General features: G+C 26.8%; 1 protein-coding gene across 1 annotated transcript; it reads right to left on the minus strand.

The window, feature by feature from the left end:
* Positions 1-909: 909 nt before the first annotated feature.
* Positions 910-12,611, minus strand: LOC130670908 (pyridoxal-dependent decarboxylase domain-containing protein 1). The gene is made up of 10 exons (XM_057474534.1): positions 12,381-12,611; positions 12,074-12,268; positions 11,228-11,638; positions 9,010-9,291; positions 7,325-7,633; positions 5,482-5,826; positions 4,652-4,937; positions 3,124-3,381; positions 2,822-3,042; positions 910-2,742 (listed from the first exon to the last, which is right to left on the minus strand). The coding sequence occupies exons 1-10, from the start codon at positions 12,441-12,443 to the stop codon at positions 2,704-2,706; spliced, it is 2,409 nt and encodes an 802-aa protein (XP_057330517.1). The 5' UTR covers positions 12,444-12,611; the 3' UTR covers positions 910-2,703.
* Between the last annotated feature and the right edge of the window lie 1,568 nt (positions 12,612-14,179).

Consider the following 14,179-nt stretch of genomic DNA (forward strand, 5'->3'; position numbering starts at 1 on the left):
AGTCAAAAAATGTTCATAAATATTTTAAATTCATTTCTACTTTTTTTGCCTCATACCTGATTAATTTTGGTAAGTCATAAATTTTTATAATTCCTTTTTTTTTTAATGTTCTTCAAATCCAAAAAACTGTCAAATCAAATTATTTTTGCTCAGAAAATAAAAAAAAAAACCCGCAGAAAAAGTCTACATCTGAAAATCGTTCACTTTATAATTTTTCAAAAATTCAAAAAGTTCAGTCAGATACCGATCCAGTCATGAGCGTTTTTTTAACGAATTTTTATTACACGGAATTTAGTAAAAATTCGCAAAATTCATCAAAAAAATTTCGCTTCTCAAAATTTGCTCTTATAAAATTTTAAAAAAACTTTTTTTTTTACCATCAAAATTAGAAGTTCAAAAAAAAGTTTCACTCAAAGTTCTAATCCGTCTTAAGTTTAAAATTTCCACGTCACTCATTTTGGAATTTTTTTTTAAACTAATTTTTTTTACGCGGGTTTTTTGAAACCCTCTTTTTTATGTTTACAATAAAACAATTAAATTAATAAAATTATGATATAATTTGCATAAAGTGACAGTTTTAATATGAAAAAAATTTCAAAATAACAATAATAATAAATAAACAAAAAGCAAAGGGAAATAGTGACATATAATTTTTAGTGAATTGATATTGTGTCTGCCATGCAACTGAATTTTATTATTCCTCCTATTGTATCGCTAAAAAAAATATTAAAAAGATAAATAAAAATTCATTAAAAAGTTAATTTATTAATTAATTATTTATTTAGCTTCGTGATTTTATTTTCATATATTTTTATCACAATATTTCGGTACATAAATATATATAATACGAACTTAATTTATTTTTTTTGCCCCTATATTTATATTAATAACAATATAGTGTTTTTTAAAAATTAATATACAATTGGGATCACTTTTAATTGTATATTCTATAAAGAATAATAAAATTACTTATACGAGGCCAGCTCATTAATGAGCTTAATAATAAGAATAATAATAATTATTATTTGGTAATGTAAATTGCAATCACTAATTTTATAATTTTTATTTTTTTTCATCATATCACATGATTATTTTAAGCTGTTGTGCATAAAAAGTAACGCATTAAAGCAAATTACATTATTATTGAATATTAATTAATAATTACTTATAAATAATTTAAAAAATAATATATATTATTGCAATTTTATGTGTAAATTTTAAAATACATAAATACTTATAACTAGGGACAAGATTTGAGCCTTATTTTTTAAATGAATAGTCAAAATTTTTGATATTACGACGAAAATATCGGTCGTATTAAAAAAGTTTTCGAACAAAAGTTGTAGGAAATTTAATTTTGTAAAAAAAATGTATCTCATGATTTTCGTATACGACCAATATTTTCACCGTAATTCAAAAATTAAGATTCATAATGAATGATTAAAAATTTGGAGAATTATGAAAATCGTAATTTTGAAATTACGGCTTTCTTATTAGTCCTAAGAAAAAATTGTAAGAGATATTTTTTGTAGGAAATTAAATTTCCTACAACCTTTGTTTGAAAACTTTTTTAATACGACCAATATTTTCACTGCAATTCAAAAATAAAGATTCATAATGAATGATTCAAAATTTGGGGAATCATGAAAATCTTAATTTTGAAATTACGGCTTTCTAAGTGGTCCTAAAAAAAAATTTTAAGAGACATTTTTTATAGAAAATTAAATTTCCTACAACTTTTGTTTGAAAACTTTTTTAATACGACCAATATTTTCACTGCAATTCAAAAATTAATATTCATAATGAATGATTCAAAATTTGGGGAATTATCAAAATCGTAATTTTGAAATTACGGCTTTCTAAATAGTCCTAAGAAAAAATTACAAGAGACATTTTTTTTAGAAAATTAAATTTCCCACAACTTTTGTTTCAAAAATTTTTTGATAAGACCAATATTTTCCCCGTAATATAAAAAAGTTCACATAACTAATTCCAATTATTTGTAAATTAACGCAAAAATCTTGACCCTAGTCATAACTCAAATATTTAATTTAAAAATTAAAATTCTTTTTTTTTTATATATTAATTATTATTTTAATTTAATAGCTCAATACGTATTACTAAATTAAGTAATTAGTACATCAATGCATTACTATCACAAATAACACCAGGAATAATTCCATGTAAAAAAAATTCCTTCCAAAAATATTCAAATAAAAGTTCGATAAGTGAAACTTTTAAACTCGACACAGATTAGAACTCGTGGAACTTTTGCAATTTTGATAGTAAAAAAAAATATTTATTTAAGATTTTATATGAGAAAATTTCGAGTCAAAAAAGGACGTTTTTAAAACGTATTTTTACCCTCGTTCAAAAAAAATTACCATTAGAAATTAATATTCTCAAGAATAAAAAAATGTTTATAAAAAATTCCAGAGGTTTTTGAACTTTTTCGAAACAAGGGTAAAATTTAGTAAAAATTTCTTCTTTTTTTACTGAAAATTTGCCCAAATAAATCCTAGATCTTTTTTTTTATGATTAAAATTACAAAAGTTCCAATCAGTCTCCAGCTTAGAAGTTCCATACGTCGAACTTTTTTGTAATTTTTTTGAAACGAATTTTTCTTACACGTAAAGTTTAATTTTATTTGTTTTTGTTCATATTTGTGTTTCCTTTTTTTACAATGAGCAGTGTGTCAATGTTTTAAATATTAATAGCAACTTGCGCATTTTTATCAAGTGTCTAAAAGAAAAAAAAAGTTAAAATAGCATTTTCAAAATATATTTGACTACGCTCGTAGATTAGACAATTCTTCTTTCACCTGAGGCTGTGAAACATTTGAATTAGCAATTGTTGGCAGGCATTTATTGCTTTGTAAGCTCGAATGACTTGATGATCTACTGTGACTTTGGCTTCCAACTCCCACTGGCGTTTGGACCAATGGCTGAGGAGGCGTTCGTGCTCCAGAGCCATTACTTGTCGCTGTGTTGGGTTGCAATTGCATGTGATATTTGTAAATATTTTCCGTGCTTTCAACAACACCTGCAAGTATTAAATATAAATATTTATTTAAAATTTAATAACGTACATTTGAAATATAAATAAAAAAGTAAATATACTTACCAGCTTGTAGGTTTAAACTTCGACCACGTACTCCACTTTCTTTGGGCGGTGGACTCCACCAATTAACAAAAGTACCGACAACGGGAACGTGCCTTAAAATACCTTCTTGCCATAATTTTTCAGCATTTTCTCTCTCAAGATCTGTCTGTGCTGTTTCAATTCCTCTTTTAACAACTTCAGAAATAGTGTCTAATAATTTTGAATTAGCTTCTACTTCTCTTCCATATTGTAGTACCAATGAAATTAATTTTGCAAGATCTAATAAAAATTTTTAAATAATTAGTCATGAAAAAAAAAATTTTAATATCATCTGCAGATAATTATTTATTAAAATATTATGTGAGCAGGGTGGCCACAAAGAAATGATTTCAAAATTCCCTGATATTTCCCGGTTTTCCAGTAAAGTTTTTCACATTTTTCCCTGATTTAAAAATTTTATTCGTATCATTTAGATATTCAAAGTTGTTATTATATTTTCATTTTTAATAATTAAATTTGATAATTAAATCATACGAGAAACAAGAAAAAATGGCAATAAAATAAATTATTACTGCCTACTTTTGATTATTTGATGTTAAAAATGTATAAGTTAAAATATTTAATAAGAAATTTTATGATTTAAATAAATTCAAAATACACTGGTTACAAAAATTAAGGGATATTAAAAAAATTTCAAATTTTTTATTAATTTTCAACAGTTTGTAACTCGAAGGAAAATGGTCGTACAATAAAAACAAAAAGTCAAACTGTAGCTTCAAGTGTCTAGTTTTCTGATCTGGGTCTTTAAATTTTTTTATTATGCGCGGTTCCGGAGCAATCAAAAATCAATCATAATTATCGAAAAAAATTTATTGAAGCTCGAAGACCGTTTTTAAGACGAGCAAAAATTTTGTAAATTTCTTTTTCGATAGTTTTCTTAGGATTACTCCGGAACCGCACATAATAAAAAAATTTAAAGACCAGATCAGAAGACTAGACACTTGAAGCTACAATTTGCCTTTTTTGTTTTTGTCGTATGACCATTTTCCTTCGAGTTACAATTTGTTGAAAATCACTTTAAAATTTGAAATTTTTTTAATATCCCTTAATTTTTATAACTAGTGTATAATTTAAAATTTTTTTAATTTTCAACTGTTACAATTTAATTCCCGGATACTTTTCGAAATTCCCTGACATTTCCATGATATTTCCCGGTTCGTGGCCACCCTGGTGAGGTAGGAGATAAAATATGAAATTCCAGCAATTGTCTGAAATTGTTTTGTCACATAATATCTCGTCTAAAAAAAAAGTTGGACTTAAGACAATTTAGAAATTTTGTAAGACGTCATTATTAATAGAAATACGAATATGGAAAAATTATAAGTAAATTGCAGAAATGCGTTAAATAAATAAATAAATATTCGTATTTCTATTAATAATGAGATTCTACGAACATTCGACAAAAGTTTGAAATTTCTAAGTTAGAAATTTGTTTTACTTTTCTTTTACTTAAGATACTATTTTATTTAAAAAAATAATAATAAATTACCAGTGTCTTGTGTTACCATTCCAAAGCGTACGCAACTTAAACCATCATCACCTTCTCCAAGAGAGAATGCAGCATCTGTACTACGTAGAGCTTCAACTAATTGATTATTTAATCTATTAAGCTCAGCTTTTGTTTCATCGGTCTTTATTTGAACCCACGTTGGTGGTTCATATCTTACACCTCCTAATCCCGCCCATCCAGGCAGATCCACAAAACGTAAGGAACTATTTTGTTTAACTAATCGTAAAAAGTTTTCTTTGTGTTCAACTGTCGCGTTCAAGATTTCCTGCAATAAATATAAATTTAAAAAATTACTGATTAATTGTAAATATTTTTATATAAATATTAAGTAATGAGACCAATAACGGGACAGCTAAGGATATTTTTAAGTTTCGATAAAAAATTTAGTTATAAGATTTTAAGGCATAAAAATATATAAGGATTTTTTTCTCCCGGTTTTATAATTGAGTATCAATAGATTTCTCTCGAACTAATCACGACAGGGTGATCGATCCAGTGAATTAACACGACCAGCAAATGAACAGTATTCAATTTTCACGTACGTCATCTAAATTTTGATCATGATTACATAAAGCAAAGACTTGACTGTTATTTAATTAACAATTTTTAAAACTCCAATTATAATTTTGTTGCACCCTTCTATATTTAAATTTTTAAAAATACGACAGTTCATTTACTGGCTGAGTCACTCTATTTAAATTTCGAATTAAATTTGAATATGTACTCAATGAATAAATAAATAATTGTCCCGCTATATGAGGGTATACGGCTATTGGTCTCGTTACCCAGGTAGGTAATAAAAATCGTACAATTTGTTGTTCAAGACAAGCTTCAACATTTTCAATATCTTCAGACGATGGCGGAGGATCAGGACTCTCTAAACAACATATTCTAATAGCTATACCATACTGTTCCACTTCACACAATTCAACTGGTACACTTTCAATATCTCTTTGCAAAATTTGTCCAAGCCAGCAATTAAATTTATCTGAATTACTGGAAACACGTTCAGACGTTTGATTTTCTCTTACTGGCGGTACGTATTGAAACACTAAAGCACTAGCAACAATTTCAAATAATTTAGGTCCATTTATTGGATTGTTTGACAGCTCATTTATTGTGTGAGAACAATTTTCACCACCTGGTATTTGACTCTGGAATTTAAAATAGTTATTAATAGTTACTGTTGTAAAATGTTATCAAAATTTACAACAAATTACTCTAAGTTCTTAAAAAATTTAAATCACTTAAAAATATAAATATCATTATAAATTAACTTATATCATTTATTTGTACGTAACTTAAAATTTCAAAGTCATAAATGTCATAAAAATTAAAATCACAATAAGTTAAAGCCTTTATACCCGCTCACTTTTCATTGGAGTGAAATTAAATCACTCAATATAAATTGATAAATAAAATGAAAAACCAGATTTTTTTTTATAGTTATTTTTTAAAGTTTCGAGTATTAGAATAAAATTTAAGTTTGAAGAATAATCTTGATAATTAATTATTATTAATTTTTTAAATAAGCTCCTTGAGTGTACCCATAGTCGCTCACTAAAAGTTGTGATGTACCATTACTCGACCAACACATGGCCCTATAGTCGCTCAAAGACAATATCAATTAAACTATGATAAGTTTATTGATTTGAACAAATAATTTATAAATTATACTACTTTATTCTTTCATAATATTAAATTTCATGAATTTTAAAAATGTATTTAATAAGATATAGTTACAACAATTCTTAAAAAATTTGACGTACCCTAAATTTAATCTAACGAATGAACGTTAAAGTAAAAAATGCCCGGCTTTGCGCGATTTTGAAAACAGTCATTTAATTTAAATTTAAAATCTATTATAAAATAATTTGATACATGATATTTAAATATATTTAGATTCACAAATAATTATTTATCAGTAATAATATTTTTAGTTGTAATTTTTTTTAATAAAAATTATAAAAAAACGCCTTAAACAGTTAAAGTGAACGACTAATGGTACTGAGCGAGTATAGGGGCTTTTACCTCAAATTTTTTTTTTATTCCATTTAAATAATTGTCCGTAAGTCAATAAATTCTAAATAATATAAATTTTAAAGCTGATAATTATTAAAAAAAACAAAAATTTCAATTGAAAAATTTTTTTTTTCACATATAGGGCAACAGTACCAAATATTGACCGAGCTCCAATTAATGACTGGGTACTTAAAGACTGATAATAATTTCCAAATTGTGGAATTTAATTTATGAAAAATATGCAGCTGTAGGTTGTAAATTTGTCATGAATGAAATTCAAAAATTCAAAAATTTTTGAGACTCTCTAAGTCCCCAATCATTAATTGGAGCTCGTTCAATATTCGGTAGTTACCCTAATTAGGTTTTAAAAATGATAAATTTCAAAGCAAGACTTCAATAAACTCACGATTATTAAAAACTAATTAAAATTAAAAAAAAAATGAAACTTGCGCTGCATTTTAAAAAATTTAAGAAATTAAAATCCAGCTCGATATCTTGATTAATCAATAGAACATATATTTTAAAATAGTCACATTATATTTTAATTAACGAGACGAAATTTAATAAAATTAACTAATTTCATCATATAAATATCATGGAGAAATTTTTTTAATAACATAAATTACTTACGAGAAATTTAATATTAGAAAACTTTTTAATTTTATTATAAAGTTGTTCAATTATTTGGAAGCACTGTTTTATTCTCATTTGTATTCCATCACGACCAAGAACTTGAAGAGCCGCCCACAAAGGTAGTGTTGGTAGTCGTCGTGATAACGATTCAGCCATTAAACCTGATACAAGACTTAGTGTTGTATCACGCTGAGTTGGTTTATCTCCCTTAGTATCCGTAAGTCTGTATAAAGTAACTACTGGTAATGATGGTATGCCCAACCAAGAACCCAATGGCAGTGTTATACTGTCAGCTATTTTTGACGGCTAAAATATTTATTTATATTTTATTATTAATTTATTTTATTTATTAATCAAGCAGAGTAACGAGACCAATAACGCGACTGAGGGAATTTTTTAATTACACTAAAGAATTTAATTATAAAATTGTAAAATATTAAATTTTAAAAAATTTAATTAGCGTAAAAATATATGAGAAATTTAAAAAAAATTATTAAACGTAAAAAAAAAAATTAGTAATAACGAAGAAAAAAATCAATTTGGAAAATTTCCGAAATTTAGTAGTGGGTCAATTAAGCCAACAGAGAGACAACTTTAAGACCCAGTAGCAGTTTCCCGTGTAAAAAAAAAGTCACAAATATCGAACTTCAAAATTTGAAATGATTTCGAATTTTTATAAAACCTCAGTATTGATAAAAATAAAAATATGAAAAAATCATAGGATGGAAATCGAAGACGATATAAAATTTTTACAAGACGTTTCCAGAAATTTTATTCATTTCTTACTAAATTTCTTAAGTTTAATTTTTCTTCTATTCTAAAAAATTTCAGAAAAACAGGAGATTTTTAACTTTCATACTGATAAGACTCATGGAAAAATCTCTTGAAAATTAAAAATTCTGACCATTTTTGAGTGACTTTTTTATGTTTGATAAATTAACTAAGAAATATATAATTTTTCTGGAAACGTCCTTGTGAAATTATCATTTCTTCTTCCAATTCCATCCTATAATTTTATTATATTCATATTTATATTAATATGACGTATTACAAAAGTTAAAAATTGTCTCAAATTTCGAAGTTAGACATGTATAACTTTTTTACACAGGCTATATTGGTGGCACGACCGTTTATCCGCGACAATTGATCCTAGCGACAATATATTTATTAAAAAAAAATTTTTTTTTTTTTTTAATTATTTTATTTACACTTTTTGTAATTTTTTTATAATATCTAAAAATTTTTTTTTTTAAATCTGAAAAAAAATCAAAGACCAAATAATGAAAAATAATAACAAAATGTGTAAACAAATTAAACGTTAACAATGATTAATTTCAATAATAAATAATTTTTTATTTGATCCACGGATCAATTGTCGCGGATCAATTGTCAGGTAATCGTTATACTCGATACAATTTGCAAAAAAAAAAAAAATTATTATAATTACACTTATCACTTTTTTTCATTTATCAAAAGCAAATAATTATTGTCCCGTTATTGGAGCGTGTCCCGCCAGCAGTCTCGTTACCCTACTTAACAACAAGTCAATCACAGTAACTTTAGTCTGTCAGAGTAATGTACTAATTTAAATTAAAAATATACTTCGAAGATATTACATTAGTAACTCTGACGGAAGCAAAATTACTCAGTTTGACGGTAATTATAAATGGTTAATTAAATACCAAGTCTTTAGGCGCATTATTTAATGCAAGAGCAGCTAATGAATGTCCACGAAGATGTAACCAAACATTATATTTGTCACAAATTTCACGAAGTCGTGACACATTATCAGAATGACCGGTAATAACAGTACCAACTTCAGCTAAAACTAGAAGCGGCGTTACACCATTAATACTATTGTCTTCAACTAAACGCCTTTCCAATGCTGAAATATCCATTGTTTGCCGTGATCCAAACATTGTATTTTGTGGGATCGGTCTAATACAATTCAAAGGTAGTGAAAGCTAAAAAAAACATGTTATTATAAAAGTAATTTAAAATCCAGTATCAAATAGAAAGTGAAGAATTAAATAAAATTTAAGAGTAAATATTATAGGGTAGAAGTAGCGATTTTGGCCATTTTAGGGACAATTTTTTACACTTCAAAAATTATGTGGTTGGCTACTGGTTTGGGGCTGAGTACTGGTGCTCTTACCCTATATAAGCATTAGGGTGAGCCAAAAAAACCAACCTATCGAATTTATGTCTTAAAAAGGACCTATATATCGAGAAAAAAATTCTTAGCTCAATTTTAAAAGGTGTCGGTAGCCATTTTAAATTTCCCATTTAAATAACATGCAAAAAAATTTTTTTTGATTAAAAATATTATAACTTTAGAACCGTGAGAGATACAAATTCGGCTTTACAATATTCTTGTATAGCATTAAATTTAAAAAAAAAAGTCCTGGGAGTCGAATATGTAAACTTGATATTTTTACACCTTTTAAAATTGAGCTAAAAATTTTGCCCAATGGGAGAATTTTTTTCTCGATATATAGGTCCTTTTTAAGACATAAATTCGATAGGTTGGTTTTTTTGGCTCACCCTAATAAGCATGAAAATTAAAGTTTATTTAAAGAGCTTTCAGATGCATTTTTAAAAAATTCGATAAGTTGTCACATTCAAAAGTTATTGAAGAAAGAATTAGTAAAAATGCTGTAACTTTTAAACTAATTGACCGATTTTGCTCATCTTCGAACTTAATCTCGTATACAGAAAATGTGTGCTAAGTTTCATTGAGATGTTAATAATTGTAAACGCTATCGTTGTGACAAGCCGCGTTCTCGAATTACACATATTTTTTACATTAATTGTTGAATTTAAAAATTATAACAAAATTAAGATTCGATCAAAATTAAATAAAGAAATTTGGTTTTTTACTTAAATAAATATTTGTTCAGATAAATTAAGCTGTGGACTAATCATTTTTATTATTCTTGCAATTTTTTTCTTACTCTGACCTATAATTGATAATAAATCGAAAAAACAGGATACGCCCTTGATTTTAAAAAATTTTTTTCCATAGAATTAATTTTTTCAACATTGTTACATTGATTGGAGCAAAAAAAATTTTAATATTAAATTTGAATCAGATCCTTAGTTAATTTAAAATGAGTTAATGTCAGAGGATATAGGAACAAAAAATGGTGTAAATTAACAAATTAATATTTACAACGTTTCGCAATTTAGCAAAGCAATTATGTGTATTGACTGTGTATAGCGTAATATTATGGTATGTTATGTTTATATAGGTTAGACATATAAATGTTATAACACTAATTAATCTATATAATTTCTTTGTAGAGCCTGATGAAGCAATAATAAATTGCGAAACGTTGCAAATAATAATTCGTTAATTTACACCATTTTTTGTTCCTATATCCTCTGACATTAACTCATTTAAAAAAAAAAATTTTAAACGCCCTTTTGGTTCTGCAGAACTTCATCAGGCAAACTGTACAAATGAAAACAAAATATTATTCAACAATATGATAAAATTAACAAGAATATAACTTAGAAACATTAAAAATCTTACATTTAAGCTTAACACTGTTGTGTGTCAAAGTTAACTCCGAAAGATTTCATCGTTTTAAAAGATATAAATAAAGTCAGACACCTGATAACCCTCATACTGAGAAACTTAGTAAATATCTATTCCACAAAAACAATTTAATTGGAATTATTTTTTCTAGTTAAAAAAAATAATAATAAGACAGACAGCAACAGATTGAAGTTGTGAAATAAAACGAAACGTTGCAACATTTAAAAATTTAGCACTGAATTTTTCCTGTCCAAGTTCCTGATACTTATACTCTTATATTTAACATCATGTATGAGAACTTAACTCTTAATTAATATATTAATATATTATCAAGTAAATATATAAAAAAAAAAATATACCTGTCGACAGAGATGTTTAACAACTCCCAAAGGAGCAGCAATAGAACTGTAAATAAGCGGCGGAGATGATGCTAAAGCCGTGAATCCATCTTCTAGGTACCTAGGATATTTTTTGTGTAAAGCTAGTCTTGTAACTCGGACCAAACCTTCCAGATGGTCCTCATGAAAAGAAGAAGCGCAGTCGACAAAGTGAAATATATGACTTAGCCATCTTGTTGTATCAGCAGCTAGACGAGCTGCTAATCTTTGTGCATGAGAACGAGGCAAAGCTACTGCGTATGCTGATACTGAATGAGTTACCAGAGCAACTCTAGCAGCTTCTGATAATGTTGGTAAAGCTGTTATTTGATTTGACTGCGAAGCATCTGGATCTTCATCAGATTGTGGAATATCTTCATGAATTATCAAGTCCTACAATAAATATATTATTTATTATTTTTTTTTATTTAATTGGCCATGAAGTCGAAGCTTCTTGCGGCCATCCCTTAGTACAATATAACAACAATAGTATAGTATACATAAGAGTAAAAATAAATACATTATTAATTAATTTAATATAACAATATCACACTCAATCATCACATAAATATAAATTCTAACAGTAATCATACCAGTTACCATTAATTTAAACTTAGGAAATATTCATAACACGAGGTACGAAATTCCGCAGAAGTAGGCTTATATTTATATACTCATTCATTTTTATTATGTCGATTAATATGAACATGTTGACTTGTTAGTTTGTAAACGGAAGTATGCTATCATATTTTTATCACAACTGATATTTAATAAACGGAGTGATTATTTTTTAATTAACAGTTTAATTAAATGGTAATAATTACTAACCTGCATCAATGATAATACTGTTTCTGGTGACTTGGGATGAATAAGAAATCCCGATGAATTGTTCCAAGCAGAGCTTGATATATTTGTTGAATTTTCGGCAGCTTCTTCAAGCCGAAATATTGCTTGGGTCGCTTGAAACTCAATATCAGCGACGTCATTATTTGACATTCCGGCTTCTGCAGCTTCGGCTCCAACCTGTCAAATTAATAAGTTTTAATGATATATGTAAAAATATATATACAGTGTAATTAATGTTATATTTATTAATACGACTTGCAAATTATCATACGATTTAATTATTTTTTACCTCAATGTTATTCTGTTTATTTTCCATTGTCAGGATATCGTTCGAATCACTTTTCTCAGCCATCGTGGCATTAATTCCGACAAATTCTGGTCGTCTTCGTTGGTTTCGTGTATATTATAATTTATGTGTTATATGTCTCGACGGAATTGGTTAGTCACAATTTTATTTTTTTTTTTCTGTGAGAATTGATAGCGCGCCACCAGGTATCATAAAAATTACTACGGCTGTGTCATCTACTGAAAGAAAAGAAATAAATGAAAATATTGCAGTTTACTATCTGTTAATTTGTGTTGTAAGAAAATAATATTACGCTTGTTTTAATTTTTAATTGAAAACATCGTTTTCTTATGCTGGTGAATTACCGGTCTTGTAAGAAGGCGCCAGTGCTGCCAGAACGTGCGATATTTTTACCCCTTCCAAGGCGCGTGCGCGCGGTGCAAACCCGCGACTATGTCTATCGGTGTGTCGGGAAACAGAAATAAGCCGAGAGAAACCGAGCGCTGTAGACAAGCGGAGGAGAAATGTTGCTCCCACGATGCGTCGTTTCGTACACTGTTAAAAATAATTTGAAAATTACAATACAAAAGGAATTGAATTTTCATAACTAGATATTTGAATTGTATTTTAAATGAAAAAAGCTTTAAATTTAATATACGTAATTTAATAATCAAGCTGGCATTCAAAATTAAGAAAAAAAATATAAATTTTAATAAACGTACTTAAAATTTATACTTGATTTTTAAATTTTCAAAGCAAGTATTGAAAATTCTAAAACATATATTGAATTTTGAAAATTCTATTTGAAATTTCATAATACTTATTTGAAAATTCAAAAAAAAGTATTTGAAAATCCAGTGTTAATTTGAAAATTCAAAAACGTGTATTTTTAATTCTATATGAAATTAGTAATGACCCTGATTAAAAAAAATGATTAAAAATGATTTCACACGTTAAATGTCCATAAGAGACAGGATTAGAAATGATTTGAAGGATTAAGAAGTATTTAAAATGATTAAAAAACAAATCATTTTAAATACTTTTTAATCAGGGGAAATTTCAAGCACAAATGTATGTGTTTATTGCGTTATATACAATCTTTGAAAATTCAAACAATTTTTTTTACAGTGTACCAGCTCAGTTGCGTGTTCAAATCCGCACTCGAATTTGATTTTTTTTTTAAATTATTTTTTAACGTAATAAATTCTTCAATATTTGTTTGTTCAAATTTGTCTGTCAGACAGACACATGACAGACACATTCTAGACACATGCCCATTAGGGTGGGTTGAAAAAAAAACTTTTTTTTTGTTTTTCTTAACATGGGGGTAAAATTTGTACCTTATAAAAAAAAAAAAAGTTTTTACTCAACATTTTGAGGTGGCCCACTCGTTTTTAAAATAAATAATTTATTAAACGGGGTAGTTCCAACGAAAAAAATTTTTTTTGTCCAAAATCGTGGAAAACGTCTAATAATTGTCGAATGTGATTTTTACTTCACTTTCATTTTAATTCAAAAGAAAATGCTTTTCGTTTTTGGATTTTTTACTTAAATTACAAAAATAATAGGAAAAAAATTTTTTCAACTTCTGACTTTCAATTAGCTTTCAAGGGGACACCCTACAGATTCTAGAACGCCATGTAATTTTTTTCGTTGGGACTACCCCATTTGATCAATTATTTATTTTAAAAACGAGTCGGCCACCTTAAAATGTTGAGTGAAAAAAATTTTTTTTTCTTGAAAAATTTTTTTTTTTTATAAGGTACAAATTCTACCCCCATGCTAAGAAAAACAAAAAAAAA

This window comes from Microplitis mediator, chromosome 7 (assembly GCF_029852145.1).
Source record: "Microplitis mediator isolate UGA2020A chromosome 7, iyMicMedi2.1, whole genome shotgun sequence".
In the NCBI taxonomy this organism is placed as follows: domain Eukaryota; kingdom Metazoa; phylum Arthropoda; class Insecta; order Hymenoptera; family Braconidae; genus Microplitis; species Microplitis mediator.